The following is a 16,949-nucleotide window of genomic DNA, read 5'->3' as shown; positions in this document are numbered from 1 at the left end:
TTCCTCACAATAATAGCCCTTCTTTTAAAGTTCCACGGGGTTAGGTATTACCCCAATTAAATAGGCTACATATACAGAATAAAATTTCTATAGTAATATTTATAAGCAGAGATATATTTTGTGGATACCACTTGGTAAAACCGCACATGACAGAGGCACGTGTACACATGCATTCTAAAAGCCGACTCCACCCCAGGAAAGACTCTCAGTGAGGTCAGATGCAGCCAAAAATCATATTACTCCTTAAAGCTCTGATGATTGTCCTCAACAACAAGAGATCCTCTGCAAAATGGGCATTGTCATCAGTATTTAGATTTAAGAATTCTGAAGGAGCAAAATACAAAATACATTCCCACATGTGATCTAAGTACATTACTCCCAGGGTCCCCCGGTGACACGCTTTATTTATTTGTCCTGGGTAAACTGCCTTTTCTCTCACTTTATAACCAAAAGCATGTCACTCTGGTATTACTGCACACTGGAACCTAATTAGTATCAGCTTCCACAGATCAACACTGAGATGCAACATACAACAAAGAATGTAGTTTTCGGCAGACCCACACAACTAGAATGTGGACAGATGTTTTTCAGGAGCGGAAGCGTGGCACAATACTGAATACATGAAGGCAGGATGGTCAAAGCATGACCCAGAGTAACTGCCAGCGCTCTGCTCTAGCACTCACAGGGCTTTTGACAGCCAACATCATAGCTCAAAATTACAGCATGAGCGACCCACCAACCTTATCTCTCTTCAGGCCGTAGACTTTGTCCTGATGAAGCGCTCAAGGGTTTACTGTGCAAATGAGCACTGTTTTGAAGACGAGGTGCTACACGGGCCAACAAAACTCCCGTTAGAAGGGTTAGACTATCAGTGGTTAGAAGCAGAGATGAGCAAATCCTGACGTCACAGTTCAGCTGATGCTCAGCTCATTGACAACTGGGGTTTTAAGTTCCTTTTAAAGTTTTCAATAAGCTTTCTGCAATCACTAAGATGGGGAGGTGAAACACTCCTATTAACATGGCTACTTGCTGATGACGCAATCAAAACAACTCTTGATCAGAATATAAAATACACAATCACGCAAAATATGGGAAAAACAAACAAACAAACAAACAAACAAAATACAGGCAACTAAAACTTGGTTCCAAACACTGAAACGGTAAATCCATATAAAAAGTACTAACTGCATTTACAGTGCAAACTTGTGTTTCTTTCTAGTTTCTCTTCTGTACAGAAAATCTCTTTAGAAACATTGCCTCCCTGCGTTTCTTTCAAATACCTGAGAAAGGTAAGGCTTGAGGAGACACCCACTCACATGCCAACAGGTCTCAGATCGTGGGACTTCTGCAATACACTTGCTGGATCAAAGGTCCAAGATTTTCATTATAGCATTTTGGTCAAACTTGAAACTCAGAAAGGTTCTGGATGAAAATGGGAGCTTGCAGTGTCCATTGCATGCTACAGAATGTCCCTCGGCATTTTCAACCAACAGGTCTTCACCAGAGCAAGGCAAGTCACACGCAGCATCTGCTGAGGAAACAAAATTAGTAGACAGTAACCAGAAAGTTTACCAGACATTGCCTTTCACCCACTCACAGAGGGAAGCTCAGGTGGACTGTGTGTTAAGTCTTTCTGTAATCTGACTCAATCCTAAATACCCCAGCTTAGAATTCAGTGAAATCTGTTCTACTTATTTCTGCTTATTTATATAATTCAGAGTTTTAGCCTACCTTTTAAGACCCCTGCTTTCAAAATAAGCACAGTTTTAGTTCTTATATTTGCATTTTGTGCCATAGTAACCAGAGCTTCTTGACAGAGGTCAATATAAAAATTATAATTAAACTATAAAGATTAGAATAGAAAAATACAGTTAAAGTTACCAAGTTTTAATAGATTAAAACAGAAAACCTCAAAAGCTTTTTGACAATCAATCTGGATATAGTACCAAAAGTCAAAAGAAATATATGAAAACACATCAATTTTAAATGCTAATGGTAGGCCCCATGTTTAAAAGACAAGCATAACTTTGCACAGTATGGTTAGACGGTATCTGTTCATTTAATCTTGTGTGTGGTAATCATGTGAGACTATGAGCACATGCATGTCATGGCTCACACATGCAGGTCAGATGACAACCTCATGTGTCAGCCATGCCTTCTGCCTTGAGATGGGACCTCTTGGTTGCTTCTGCAGTGGCCATGCCCAGGCCAATGTCAGGGCACTGGCACTAACCATGCACACTGCCATGTATGGCACTCAAGGGCTTTAGGGGTCAGAACTCAGGTCATTCTATCCACTGACCCATCTTCTCAGACCCAGAACATCTCTTTTAGACAGTTTCACTTTCATTTATTTATTTTTAATGACTTTGCACTCTGCTCCTAGTGGTGGAGGTGATTCAATTAACCATCTCAGGACTGGGCCGTGGATTTGCATGTAAAAATTGTTTTTAAATATTTAAAGAGTAAATAATGCTCTTCATTCTTTTGCCTTAAAAAACAAAACACCCCCTCCACAAATCAAAATCAAAACAAAAACCACCAAGGTTCTTCAGTGTAGCCCTGACTTGTTCTGAAGACAAGGCTGGCTTCAAACTCAGAGATCCACCTGCCTCTGAATCCTAAATGCTAGGACTAAAGGCATGTACCACCATATCCAGCACTCTTCACAGCTTTAAGAGTTTTCAGCATGAAAGGTTTCAGTTTTGAGGAACATGTAACCACAGCACAAGGAAAACTCATACCATTCAGATCTGCAACTAAGAAAACCAGTGTACTATACTTAAATGACACTTACTAATCAAACATCTGCAGCTCATTATGGTCAGATTCTCTGGTGGAGTGAGAGATGTCCCAGACTCCCGTTTGCACGCTTAGTCCCCAGGCAAAGGACTATTTATAAAGATTAGGGGTGTGCCCTTGTGGGACAAAGTGTGTTAGTGGGGGTGCGTTCTAAAGTTTCTAAAGTCCACTCCAGGCGCAGTGCATCTGGCTGCTCTCTGTAGTCCAGGATGTAAAGTTCTTAGCTACTTCTCTAGCATGCTGCCTGCCGGCCGCCGTAACCCTCTGAACCTGTAAGCAAGCCCCCCAAATGAAATGCTTTCTCTTGTGCTTAGGTCAGTGTCTCTTCATAGCAATAAAAGTGACTAAGATAGTTTCCTAAGTAGACACACTACATAAGGAAAGAGAAGCGGCATCATTTAAAGACTATGCTTCGAAGCACTTTACATGCAGTCTCTGCAGCATGCAGGCGGTTCATCCTGTGTGTAATCACCACCACTCAAGAGCCCACCAATGTCACAGCCCCACAGAACAGATTTTAAAACGGAAATGGCTTGCCTGTCTCAAAGTTGTCCTGAAGCTTTCGTGGATGTAGCTTCTTTTCACATTTCTATTAAGACAAACACATGAAGAGTCTCTTGTTACTCTTACTTATTAAAACTCAAGAAACACATGATTAAACATCTCAAGAAGAAAATTAAATTAAACTAGGAATCTTCATTCCCAGGGGGTTTTCATGAGGCCCAACTTTTCAACAATTTGGAGAACATACAATGGCTACGGACACTTGGGTGTACAGCTTCCCACCTTTGCACAGGGCGGCTCCGTAACCTGTGCTAGGAATGAAACCCAGGGCCTGCCATACGCAAGCCTCAGTTCTAACTGCACGTGAACACCATTCCTTCTGGGCAAGCGCAGACCATTACTGTCAGTCAGTCCTGCTGAGTCTACTGGAGAGACCCACAATGCTCCACCAGATAATACCAACTTCCTGGAAATTTACATCTTTCTCTTGTTTTCATAACAGTCTGTGGGGAAAAATACTAAACATATTTTAACAACTGTTGTGTGACTTAGGGAACAGTGTCATTGCTACATAGGCCAGGCTGGACCCCACTGGAGACTGTCTGTGATTTACATGACTAACCACTGACTTTTCACAGATCACTCTGCTTTGGATTTATTATTGTTTTCCCTTTAGAAACTTAAAAAAAAAAAAAAAAACTTTACTTAAAAAATTTAAAAACAAAACCCTAAAACCCAGCAAATCCCCAAATCTGTGAGTTAGAACTTGAAAAGCAACCCACTTCATACCCTGTGCATTAGCCACACACTGCCCTTCCTCATCCACTAACACGTTTACAGTATAATGCACAAAGGACAAGAAAAACTAAATACTAGGGGATAGAATTGTTTAAAATCTCAAAATTTTCCAACAAATCTGACACGTCAAATCTCAGAAACAAATGGAACTTTTTAATGAATTAAATTTATATAGTAACTTGGTAAGAGATATTATCATTAAAGAAGCATTTTCTAACTTTTGTTAGAAGTCTTGGATACCTATTGTTGATTGTCTTGTTTTTGGTAACAAGTAAAAATGTGAGAAGTCTGACAGTAAACAGATGAACTTTAGTTACTGGTGGAGTTGGTATACCCAAGTCATTTACTCTAGGGACGATGTGTGCTGGACAGTTTTATGTCAACTTGACACAAATTAAAGTCATTTAAAAGGAGGGAAACTAAAGAAATGTCTCAGTAAGATCTGCTGTAGGAAAGCCAGTAGGGCAGTTTCTGAATTAGTGGGTGCTGCCACCCCTGTGCTGTGGTCTTGGGTTCTATAAGAAAGCTTGCTGAGCAAGCCATGAGGAGCAAGACAGAAAGCAGCATCCCGCCGCTGCCTTACCCAGTGCTTTATCACATTGACAGTCACCATAATTAAGGCACTCAGGTATACAAGTCTTTGTTTTTCTTTTTTCCACTCAAAGTTTGAAGTTTCTGATGTGACTCACTTTCTTAAAGACATCTGACACAACAAATAGAAAATCCAACATACAAGTGTCAAGACTTTAATGGAAAAGATCAGTAAAGACACTGAACTCTCTTCTAGAGAAAACTCTGAAATTTTTAACTACAGTGTAACGATGATTACAAAACCAGATGATCTCACAGAAAGAAGCTGTGAACAGAATGGTGCTGATCAAAGCTCTGGAGTAGGGAATATGAAAGGATGGGAGGAGGGAGAGTTATGACTAAGTTACAGCAGGATGAGTCAAAAAGCTTCATGCGTTGTTAAACAGAAGCATCATGATGAACAACAATGTAAACTGTATCCCAAAAGCTGGAAGAAAGCCATGTCAGTTACTGTGTTTCCTTATGACCCAGTTTGGTCTCAATGTCAGGCTTCATTTCTTTAGGCCCCAGCCTCCCAAGCACTGTACCGGCATGTCAGGCTTACGTTTTCTCACCATAAACATTACACAGCATATCCACCCACATATCTATATTCTTATGTATCAACTCAAGCATACAAATTCAACTAACACCTTTAAGAAGATTTATCTGTGTGTGTGTGTGTGTGTGTGTGTGTGTGTGCATATACCACATGTGTATAGATGCCCAGAGAAGCCACGAGACAGCATCAAATCTGAGAAGCAGAGCACATGTGAGCCATCCAATCTGGTCAGGGATCTGGACTTGCAGCCTCTCCGAGCACCAGGTGCTCTCAGCCACACAGCCATTCCTCCAGGCTTCTGAACAATGGGTTTTCAGGGGGAAAATGCTTGTTTCTACTATAGTGTTTTCAAAGCTTTCAAAAATTAACAAAGAAAATCACACAAGGCAAAAGTAGAGGGGTACCTGTAATCAAGAATGGCCAAAGAGAGTTGTAAATTTTAGTTCATGAAGACAATCTCATCACTAAAAATCAAGTAAGAACTAAACCAGCATCAAGTGTCTAAACAGCACATGCTCGGGTTTTAGGAACAAGGCTGTCTGCCGGGTACATGAGCACACAGCTCTTACCATCAAGGGATTCTGTTGCTTTGCTGGCTGACCATGAACTCCGTTCGCTCTCTTCTTTTGATTAGGTGAATCTTGATACTGTTTTCTGCCATTCCCTCTCATATTTTGATTCTGCAAAATATGAGTTAAAAAGAACTAACATGTAAATCTACAGCATAAACCACAGGAGCGCACACACACACACACACACACACACACACACACACACACATGTTTATTGATTGAATAGTTCATAATGCACCATCAGAACATTTATACAGTGCTATGCCAATTTATTTTCTTAGAAGAATGCTTTGCAAAGGAACATTCTCTTAAATAGAAACAGCAAATATATCTTTTCCTAGGTCCTTTCCACACCTCTTGCTTTATTCCATGTTTGCCTATAAACTGCTTATAATACAAAAACTTAGCAGGATACAGCTCAGGAGTAAAGTTTATGCAGAGCATAAGGCTGCTGAGTCAAACTCCAACATGTGGATAAAGGAAACAAAAGGCATGAGAGAAGGCAGAAGAGGACTATGGGAGACCCAGCTGGGAAGAGAGGCCAGAGCACACATGCACACGCACACTAGGCTTCTTTCACATCATGCATGTGGCTGGGACCGTGTCCTAGACCATCACTGCAGACTCACTGCTTTCCGTTGGCCTTTGTACAGGTTCCGTTGTCAGGCTAGTGCAGGGAGTGTTACATGTTAAGTCATGCGGCCAGCCCCCACAGTTCTTTACAGATAAAGCAGCAGGCACACTCAGTTAAACTATAATAAGCAAGCCATCGAAAGAATAATCTTTTATAAAATAAAGATTGGTATTTTAAAAACTTGGGCTTTTAGTCTCTAGATACTCTTTCAAATGTCAAGTTCTACTTCAGATTTTGAAAGTCAGCTGTTGCAGAGGACTGTGAATGAGTGTAACTAACCAAGACGTCTACCTTCATTCCATCTACTTACGGAAACCCGCGAAGCTGCTGAGACAAGTGCCAACAGTCATGGAGGGAAACAAACGCAGGTCTCAGCCTCGCTCTCCGCTTGGCAATATGTCCTTTCCCGAGCCACGCATTTCTGTGTAACTTAGTGGCACAGGCCATGTTTGTCAACACCAGCAAGTCTTTGTTCCACACTAGGGGCTTTTCTGCTGCTGTCTGACACTTGAGTAGTAGTTCTGGAGAGCTAAGATCCAGGGAGGTGCCATGCTGCCACTCCCCAGCACACTATCAAACATTTTACTTCAAAGCAGAACCTCTGTTCCAACTAAGAGGACTCCTCCTCAAGTCTCCCCTTACAGCCACACTCACTACTTAAGTACCTGTACCTGTCCTAGGCAAAGGACATGGAACCACGCGAATTCTAGAACTTTGACCCGCCTTACTTCACTCAGCCAATGTCTTCAAGGATCCTCTAGACTGTAGATGGCTCAGAATTTACTCACCGAAGGCTGCAAACAGCCCAGGGCATGCAGTCTGAATGATGTTAAATTCTCTACCCTGTGTTCCGCTCATTTGTTAATCAATGTAGGTGCAGTTGCTGAGTCAGGTGATAAATGCACACTTGAGTTGTAGGAAACCAAGCTATTCTTTTCAACACTTCTGCGAGCACAGCACAAAGGTACCTGTTCTCCACACCCTCACCAAGGATGATGTCTGGTTTATTACACAGCCATTCTGAGGCATAACTGACTTCCACTTCCCCAAAGACAAACACTGTTGAGTTTATTCTGTACTTATGACCACCTGAGCCTTCCTTAGAAGTGCCTGGGCAAATGTCTTAAAACAGGGTTGGGTTTTATACAATGTTTTGGTGGCTACTATTCTTGAGGCAGCAATCTAGAAACCAACAAAATGTTCCTTAAGTGCAGAACAGATGAACCGTGGTACAGTTGCTTACTGAATACCACAGCACTGAAAACAGGTTATAACATACTGTCCCTTTTCCATAAACAATAGAGCCTATTCATCTTAACTCAGAATTGTCTCCTTTTTGACCTGTCACTGGTGGGCACTTTAAAAAGACTCAAGTGTAGCATTCCGTTATTTACCACATTGGATTTATTCCAAGGCCATGAAATATGAGACTCCGATCTGTTCCAGTCACAAGCTGGAACCCTGGCTGACATCTCAGCAGTTCAGAGCTCCACTAACTGCAACACACAGTACCTCAGTTGAAAATAATTTTGAAGCCAAGTGATCAAAGCCTCTGAACAAATTTCAATGTCACCCACTTACCTTTGCTTTGAAAATGTCTGACATCTCCGTGTGGTTACTGTGCAGCTTCTGTTGCGGCGGTTGCCTGTACTTCACCCACTGGTCACTAGGAGAACCATCAGGAAACAGCTGCTGGCTGTGGCGGAATTTCGTTCGACTACACCAACATTTAAAAATTACAATCAGATTTTTTTTCCTTGCAGTTCTCTGAAAGCCTTGATAGTTTAACCTACCAACTATATGCTTTACTTTTCGGTATCTAACTTTTTCCACTGTAATTTTGAGTTACAAAGGCAAAAAAAAAAAAAAAACAAAATTTCAAGACAGAGCATCTCTGTGTAGCCCTGACTATCCTGGAATTCTCTGAAGAGCAGGCTGTCAGTAAACTCAAGACTCACCTTCCTCTGCCTGCTGAGTGCTGGGACTAAAGTCATGCACCACCACATCCAGCTTAAAGCAGAAATTCTGATCATCTTTGCCAGTTATATGTTCCCCCCATCTTTTAGAAAAGTGACTGGTATTAATATTTCTTACATTAATAATCCGTCATTTTTATCCCAGGCTTTTATACCATCACCTCCCTATAAATAACTATATCCTTAAGGTTTAAAGAGAGTTCTTTCTATACTTAGTTGAAGCAAAGTAATGTATGTGGAGATTTCTTAACAGGATAGAAACACATTCTTCCCAGATGTCTCAGTAAGGAATCTGATTAAATGGGGTGCTTACAGACCCTGCCAGTGTTAGATGAGATCACGAAACTAAGTTACTTTCTAGAGCACAGCTCCTTAAACCACGAGAGATTCAAAACACTGCAATGGTAAAGAATTCTGAATGTGCAGCCTATTAATGCAAAGCCTGACGCACACCAAATCTGAGGTGTTTCTAGACTGTTCCATCACCCAACTTCACGGCAACCTTTGTTCTGAACATGCAACACACAAACTTTGTATTGAACATGTCATCAAGCCAGGAACACCAGAGAACAGTACATGAAAGATCTCTGCTTAGACCAGCATGTTGTAGGCTCACTGTGTTTGCGGCACAGCACTGACTCTTACAGAAAGAATGGTTTCGCTATTGAATGCAAAGACTCTCCGTGTTTTCTTATAACCCCAGCACGTATGTATCAAATCAATTCATCTTTGGATTGTTTTCTGTTAGAAGGCTTCATCTTGGGTCCAACAGCTGGCTTAGGAGATAGAACCACTCTTGCTGTGCAAGCCCAGTGGTCTGAGGGCAAGCTCTTAAACCCGACACACACACCGATACACACACACACACACCAATACACACACACACACACACACACACACACACACACACACACACACACTCACACACTAAAATTGCTGCCTTAGATGCCTACCTTAGATTACAAGAAAAACAGTTAAGTGAATCTCTGCTTGGAGTTAGGACAAAATTTGCAACAACTTTGACACAGTCCTAAGCATACACCTCTGCTTTGCAGTGTATATTTATAAACATGAGGCAGTGTTCTGAACTCTGACGACATTATGAGGTATTAGTCAACTCTGAAAAATGTTAGACATGATCTATATCATGTCTGGCAGTAAAAATATTTACCTAAGACTTAATTTCTTTTTCTTTTAAGCCAGGGTTCCTTGTAGCCCTGGGAATCTTTGGCTATCAGTAAATATTTGATGTGTATACTTCCTTCATATACCTACACTTATAACTGCCTCAAAGTTTTGTAGGCAAAAAGGAATCATGATGGAAAGGATGAAGTTTAAAAGGCTCTACCCTAGATGGAAAACACGAATGTCACCAAATAAAGGAGAAGTAAATTAAAAGATGACGATCAAGCCTTGATCTGCCATGCAAAGGAACTGGATTTGGATTCTCAGACCAAGTTGTAATGTGTGGAATTTCAGACAGCATTCCATATCTGCATGTAAGCACAGTGAGAGTATCGGACTGCTCTCAGAACTCTTCCCTTCTTTCATTTAATGCTTGGAAAGATGGACATAGTGGCTCTAGGCTGTAACTATAGCACTCAAGGAGCTGAAGCAGGAGGATTGCTCTAAGACCAGAGTGGGCTACATGCTATATTCTAGAGCAGTCTGGGCTACAAAATAAGACCTTGTGTCTCAAGGTATTTTTAAAAAACCAAGTTGGAATAAATCTTATAATAAAATTTATTTTCTAACTATCAGACAGAACTGTGACACTTCCTCCACCCTATCACAGAAGATGACTGAAATCAACACTGCCTCTGGAGGATGCAGGAAGCAGTTGGAGCTTAAGCAAATCTCTCTCTGTACTAAGAGAGAACCCTGTGGACTACGAGTGCACACATACGGACTGGTGGAGACCTTCGCAATGATGCACTGTCTCCTTTATGCTCTGTGTCACTCTTGTCTTCCTCACTTCTGCCATATTGTTTCTCTTATTTCTATTACCAGTGCCTTGGTAATAATAATACTTATAAATTTTAAAGGATGGAAGTGATTCTTAAGGCGTTTAATCAAATTTCTTTTCCTCATAAAACCAATAGAAATGGAATAGTACTTAAAATTTAATAAATATAAATATTCTACTCATATTGTTTTCTTTTAAAATTAAATCCCTAGCCTAAAAAGATAACCAAACTTGAAAAAATATAAAAAAATAAACAAAACCACAACTCTGGCAACATATGTGGTAGCAAGCTCCTTCTAAGAACATAAACTGCTGGGTGGTGTGGTGCAGGCCTTTAATCCCAGCACTCAGAAGGCAGAGGCAGGCGGATCTCTGTTGAGTTTGAGGCCTACAGAGTGAGTTTCAGGTCAGCTAGGGCTACACAAAGAAACCGTTGCCTTAAAAAAACAAAACAAAACAAAACAAAAAAACCCCAAACCAGGCTGGAGAGACGGCTCAGCAGTTAAGAGCACTGACTGCTCTTCCAAAGGTCCTGAGTTCAATTCCAAGCAACCACATGGTGACTCACAGACATCTGTAATGGGATCTGGTGCCCTCTACTGGTCTTGTACTCACATATATAAAATAAATAAATCTTAAAAAAAAAACAAACAACCCAAAACAACCAAACAAAAAAAGCCAACAGCAATTAAAAAAAAAACAAACAAAAAAAACCAAAAACAAACAAAAAAAAAACAGAGAAAAAGAAATGAACATAAACTACAGGAATAAGGTGTGGATAAAGGTGTGCACGGCCAAGCCCAATTATTAGTTTGATCCCAGGGACCCATTTGGTAGACAAGAACCATTTTGCAAGGTGTCTCATCAAGTAAATGTTATTGATAGTTAACACCTGTACTTACTGGTCCATCTTCCTAACACAGCTGAGAGCTAACTAAAGACAGGTATCTTAGTATTTGCTGTAAAGTATTTGCTGTACAAGTTAGATCCCCAGAGCCCATGTGAAAAAGCCAAGCATGAGGACGTGTTTGTAATCCCACGGCTAGGGAGGCAAAACAGGCATAAATATCCTGGGGAACTCCAGGCCAATGAGAGACCAGGTATCAAAACACAAACTGAACCACTCAGGAGGTTGACCTTTGCCCTTCTCATAAGCACATATGGCCACACGGGCCTGTGAACACACATTCACATGCATACAGACTCTGTAAAGTCATATTTGTCACTGACTTTAACAAATTACTCATCAGCAACTCTCACCTTCTATGCAACAGAGACTGCAATACACCCATTCAATCACCTCCAGAAACTACCTTACCACTAATGTAGGGTAGCAGATATTCAACACACATCTTTTCCCCTTTCCCAGTGTTCTAAGCCATTGGCATCGTCTGGAGTGTACTATTTTAAAATGTTCCTGAAGCAACTTCCCTCCAATTAACCTCTTTCATCTTATTAGCAACTTTTAGAGCACAACAGAGCTTCTAAGGAGGAATCTTATACGTATCTGACTCAAGGAGCAAGGTGGTACTGTGCTAGAGACACACTCACGAGCGCATTTCTTTACCTCAGTTTCTCCACGGTGGGTCTAGCTGGTGTGCTACCAGCTGAGGAAAAACCATTGTCACTGTCGGAGGAATCTCCAAATCTTCGAGACAGCCAGTCCCTTAGTGGTCTATGGAAACATTAACAACTCATTTCAAACATTCTGGAATATCAGCAGTGAGGCCGGTTTTACAGTGTAAGAAATGAACATACCTGATAAAGGGAATGGCCATAAAGAACTTATTAGGTGCCAAGCCAAGCTTAGACTTGGGAGTCATATCATTTCTATGACAGGGCAATTTCTCAATGGAAAACCACTCAATATTCTGAAACAAAACAATTGCATTTAGTTGATTACTATTAAAGATTAGCTAGCACCAATATCCCAGCAACCTATAAATATTCTCAACTCACACATACCCTAATTTCTCTTCTGGTTTTGGGGTTAAACTTTGTGTCTTTTGGAACTCCTGGGATGATGTACAATCGAGCAAGCTGGTCATTGATACGAAGTTCAATGTAATCATCCTTACAAATATAGTCTTTTATATCAAAACCAGTTTCCTCCAAGACCTGGAAACAAACGTTAACAAAATGTTTTTAATCATTAGAGGGTGAGGCAGAGGGACTTCAAAGAATCCCTGTTACATAGTTGAGCCTTGTATCAAAACAAAACAAAGACAAGAGGCTAAATCTAATCTGTATTTAGAAAAAAGGACTAAGCCCCCCTCCTTATGTTAATACAAGTAAAAATTAAACAGATCAAATGATGATAAACTTTAGGCAAAGGATGATTAACAATCTGGTTATCAGCCAAGACTTAGTTGGTAGTCTGCTTTCAGACATCTTTTCTATTGTACTGTAGTTTCACCAAGTGCTAGAAGGACCTGCTGCAACTCTAGGGCTCTTAGTCAAATACACTCGAAAAGGAACTCAATCTTAACCATTCCTAGGTTGAAAAACCACTGTGACTGCATTAGAGGGGTGGAGGCAAGGTAGAGGTAACTAAGTGTAAATGCTTATAATCCTGATCTTGTTTAAGACCCCAGCAACTCTCTGGACATGTACAGGAAAGCTCATGTGGACATGCAGCTGGAAATTGGATTCCAGTAAGTCAGGAAGACAGCCTGCAATGAAACCTGATTAGCTGTGGCTCAAGCTTGAATCCCTACTCTCCAGATCTAAGAAGTAAAACTTCTGTAGCTCAAGGACCCAGTCAACTGTATTACTGTCAGATCAGACTAAACAGTAGCACTCCAGCCTACTCCCCAAACTTTTAGCTCCTTATGACAAAGGTGATCATTTAGAAATCAGGATTAAAAATCAAGGATTGCCTCTAAAATAATCCATCTGCCCAAGAGGCCACTGTGTGTATGTAGGCCAATGCCTTGCTCTTTAAGCTTCCATAACCATGACAGATCAGTTACAGGAGATCCAGCAGGCGGTGCAGCTGGAGAGCCTAAGTCCAAGGCCCATAACTGAAAGAACCAGAAGCAGGAGCCCAGCTGAGGTTGGACAGCAATATCAAGGCTGAGGACAAATAGTCCAAGGCCTAGGAGGCTGCAGCACTGAGGGAAGAGACCCAGAGAAAAACTGCCTCTAGTCTTCATTGAGACAAAGACCCAGATAACCCTTGGCCTTCACCTAGGACATCAGGCTGGATGTCCACAGAGTACTGAACAGCTGGGCAGAAAACGGAAGGCCTGTTTTGCTGGGAAACCCTTGTGGAACTACAGGCCTCAGTGGGGCTTGGGTTCTATCAGTTTAAAAAGCATTGCATTTCTCTCTATGCTGCAGGAGGTCCCTTTCGTTCTGGAGTAGCAAGCCTTGTGTTCCATACACTTGGTACTTAATCCAGGGTGTCATCGTGTTAGTGAGACTCTGTGGTCTGTTCCCTTTCCACCAAATTCACCCGAGCACCATGTATCAGTGTTGATCTTTCCTTTCTTCAGTCAAGTAGGAAACAACTCTAAAGGAATTAAGTTTTCCCCTTAGACTTTCTTAAAAGTTAGCAAGCTACGCCTCTAAAAGAGCAGTTATTTGTAGCTTGTATTAAAGAGCAGGCTGAGTTAGTGTTGGCTCTGCAGTCGGAACACTAATTCTAATGCCTGTCTGAGCTGCTGCTCTGCTGCCATAGCTGTTCAAATACTTATCTTACTTCATGTGCACGGGCGTTTTGTCTGCACGTACATCAGTGAGATGACCGGTACAAACGGCTGTGAGCCACTGTGGTGCTAGGACGTGAACCTGGCTTCTCTGAAAGAGCATTTGCTGCTGAGGGCTGAACTGTCTGTCCAGTTCCTGCTCCTCTAAGTCAGAAAACTTAACCACAAGTAGATACGTTTTAAAACTCATAAATGCCTTGTTTTCAAAAGATTTACCCATTTGCAAATATTTCTTTGAGTGCCTATAAAGTAGTCCAAATGTAAACAAAGCCATGCTACCAGGGACTTTCTGGCGCTCTAAACAGGACAAGCAGGAAGTTCAGGCTAGCTGCCCTTCCTCCTACATGTTAGCGACTCTTGACAAATACAAATCTTACCTCACGAAGGGTGTGAGTGGGGGCACATGGATTCCTTGGGTTCTGAGATTCTTGCTGTTTTATAAGCGGAGGTATTTAATCTTCCCTAAGGAGGTCCAATTACACAGACAGCTAACACTACACAATTTAACCTAAACTCCTAACTGAAGGGTCTTTCTGGAAGCAGACATTGCCGGCCATAAGGTGGTCAACTACCTACAGAACTACATGTACAGAATTCCTTTAAGTAGGACGCCACAGCTCTTTCCTTAGAAGCAAGCTTTGTGGTTAAAGGCTTGTATAAAAGGATGACTTTTTGTTTCCTAAACTGTTGAATGGCATTCTCCATCCTCTACAGAAAGCAAAGGAAAAGCTCTTAGGGGAGATGGTAAGTCCTTACCACTCCAGCTTTCTGGCATTGTTTCCCCAGTACTGGAAACTGAACTGACAATCTCACACCTCTAGCAAGCATTCCACTGCTGGCACATTTTGCTCCTAGCCTGGCTTTCAGTTAAGAGCTACTCGGCCTTTATTTATTTGTATAGGACTGTTCTGTATGCAAGCTTCTGTATATACTATGGAGAAGCTCTTTAATCCGAATTTAAAACATAATTCTTCAAGCTATGTGTCCAATTTTACTCCGAAGGAAGTACTAACCCCTTTCCCAAGGCGCATGCATGGCCTTAACACAAAACTGTACTGGTGTGTCTACAGCAACTTTCTCTTGTGTGTGCAGATAGATGCCAGAGGGGAAAGTCAGGTGCCCTGCTCTATCAGTATCTTACTCTCTGAGACATGGCCTCCCACTGGGCCTAGAGGTCAGCAAGCCTGTGGCTGTCTTTACCCCCATGCAGTTACTGACACAAGTATAGACATTTTATGTGGCTCTGAACTCAGGTCTTTTATGCTTATATGCATGTGCGCATGCACACACACACACACACACACACACACACGATTTAATGGATGAACATCTAGGATTCCCAAAGGAGAGAGAATGCATTTATCTTCCTGGGTCTGTCTTAATATGATGAATATGATGACCTCTAACTGCAGATGCTTTCCCGCAGATGAGATTCTGTTGCTTGAACTGACATTGCCAGTCCGTACACAAAAGCCAGGTACATATTCTAAACTAAGTTCTCCTGCTTGGGCAGCAGGGACCTTGCACAATGAGCTACATCCCAGACCCTACAGTGGCTTTTAAGAACTGTAACTTCTTCACGAATAAGCTATACCCAAACCAAAACCAGTCAACAATTACCACTGTATCAAACAAACCATACCTCAAACATCTCAGAATCACATTTCTGCCATCTTCCCCTCAAAGAGGTTGCTTTTAGCTATGAAATTCTTAAAAGTGGTTCTCTTTAAAACATTTGAGTGGTTAAATGATTTGTCCAAAGTACCTAGGCTTATACATAAACACAGCCTAAACTAGAACAAACTTCAAGGGTCAGGTATATGGTATAGGATAAAGAGCCAACTGCAGACTACCCATAAATTAAGGCCAAAAATGGTAAACAATAGATGCTGTTTAAGTTCAGGGACCATTATGGACTAGAGCTAACCAGTAAATGGAATTTTAAACAAGGTAAAGGAGAAATCACTCATTCTGAATTTCACTTTACAGAGAAACCCAGTCCTTATAGTGATAATAATAGGCAACGGAACGTCAGAGAAAAAGGATCTTCTGAACCTGGCTCAGATTGTTTCAGTCTGAACCTGGGATGCCTTCAGCAAAGCACTTGACCTCCTCCTCCAGGTGCTAGTGGAGCCTGTAGACCAGGTGAGCAAGCCTCTGAAGGTTAAGCCAGCCCCTAACTCCAACCATGCTGAGCCCCGGGGTTCGCCACATGAGCAGGCAGAGACACCAGGAGCCAGCCATGCTGTGCCTGCTACACCTTCGCCATGGTGGACCCAGGCTGTGAGTGAAAGCCAAAGTCAGTCCTTCCATTAACTTATTTCTGATGCACCGAGCTTGGGCCATGATCAGCGGGGATGGTTTGGGTAGGAATAATTTTAGTCAAATTTTGGAAATAATCAAATTCAAAAGACAAGAAATAAGTCCCTGTCCTTTAACAGCTAAGCTGGAAGTGGGGTAGGATTTTAAAAACTTTTATCTTATAGGCCAAGTATAAAGCTAGAATGAATTCTGAAGAGAAAAATGTAAATTTCTAGAGAAGAATATAGTTACAAGTTGATGTATTTTCCCAAAAGAAAATCCAATTTTAAAGCAAAAAGTGGAAAGACACCATTATAAAGAACAGAGCCAGATAGATGCTTTAAAAGTTACACACTGAGGAAGAATGGCCCCCAAAAGCAAAGCCACTGAGACAGACAGACAGACAGACAGGTGGGGCTCAGTATCTTATTTACATATTTTTATGTGTATGCGTGTTCTGCCTGTACCACACATGCATGCTTGGTACCACGGGCCAGCACAGGGCACGGTCTGGAGTTACTAAAGGCTGCAAGGCAGCACTGTAGGTGCTGGAA

The 16,949-nt window shown here is 41.5% G+C and overlaps 1 protein-coding gene across 2 annotated transcripts in view; it reads right to left on the bottom strand.

Annotated features, from left to right (window-relative positions):
* The window catches only part of DCP2 (decapping mRNA 2), a 32,435-nt gene continuing 15,486 nt past the window's right edge, over nt 1-16,949 (bottom strand). Inside the window, exons 5-11 of one of the 2 annotated variants that reach the window (XM_080920463.1) lie at nt 12,350-12,502; nt 12,143-12,255; nt 11,952-12,059; nt 8,024-8,159; nt 5,806-5,916; nt 3,340-3,391; nt 1-1,528 (exon numbers count right to left, since the gene is read on the bottom strand). In XM_080920463.1, coding sequence (XP_080776589.1) covers nt 1,365-1,528; nt 3,340-3,391; nt 5,806-5,916; nt 8,024-8,159; nt 11,952-12,059; nt 12,143-12,255; nt 12,350-12,502 — 837 coding nt within the window. In that variant the 3' untranslated portion in view covers nt 1-1,364. The remainder of the gene's footprint in view (nt 1,529-3,339; nt 3,392-5,805; nt 5,917-8,023; nt 8,160-11,951; nt 12,060-12,142; nt 12,256-12,349; nt 12,503-16,949) is intronic. The other variant, XM_080920464.1, reaches the window with a different exon arrangement.

Source organism: Micromys minutus, assembly GCF_963924665.1.
Source record: "Micromys minutus genome assembly, chromosome: 8".
NCBI classification, from domain to species: Eukaryota; Metazoa; Chordata; class Mammalia; order Rodentia; family Muridae; genus Micromys; species Micromys minutus.
Note: the sequence above shows the minus strand (reverse complement) of the source record. Positions and strands in the feature narration are given on the sequence as shown.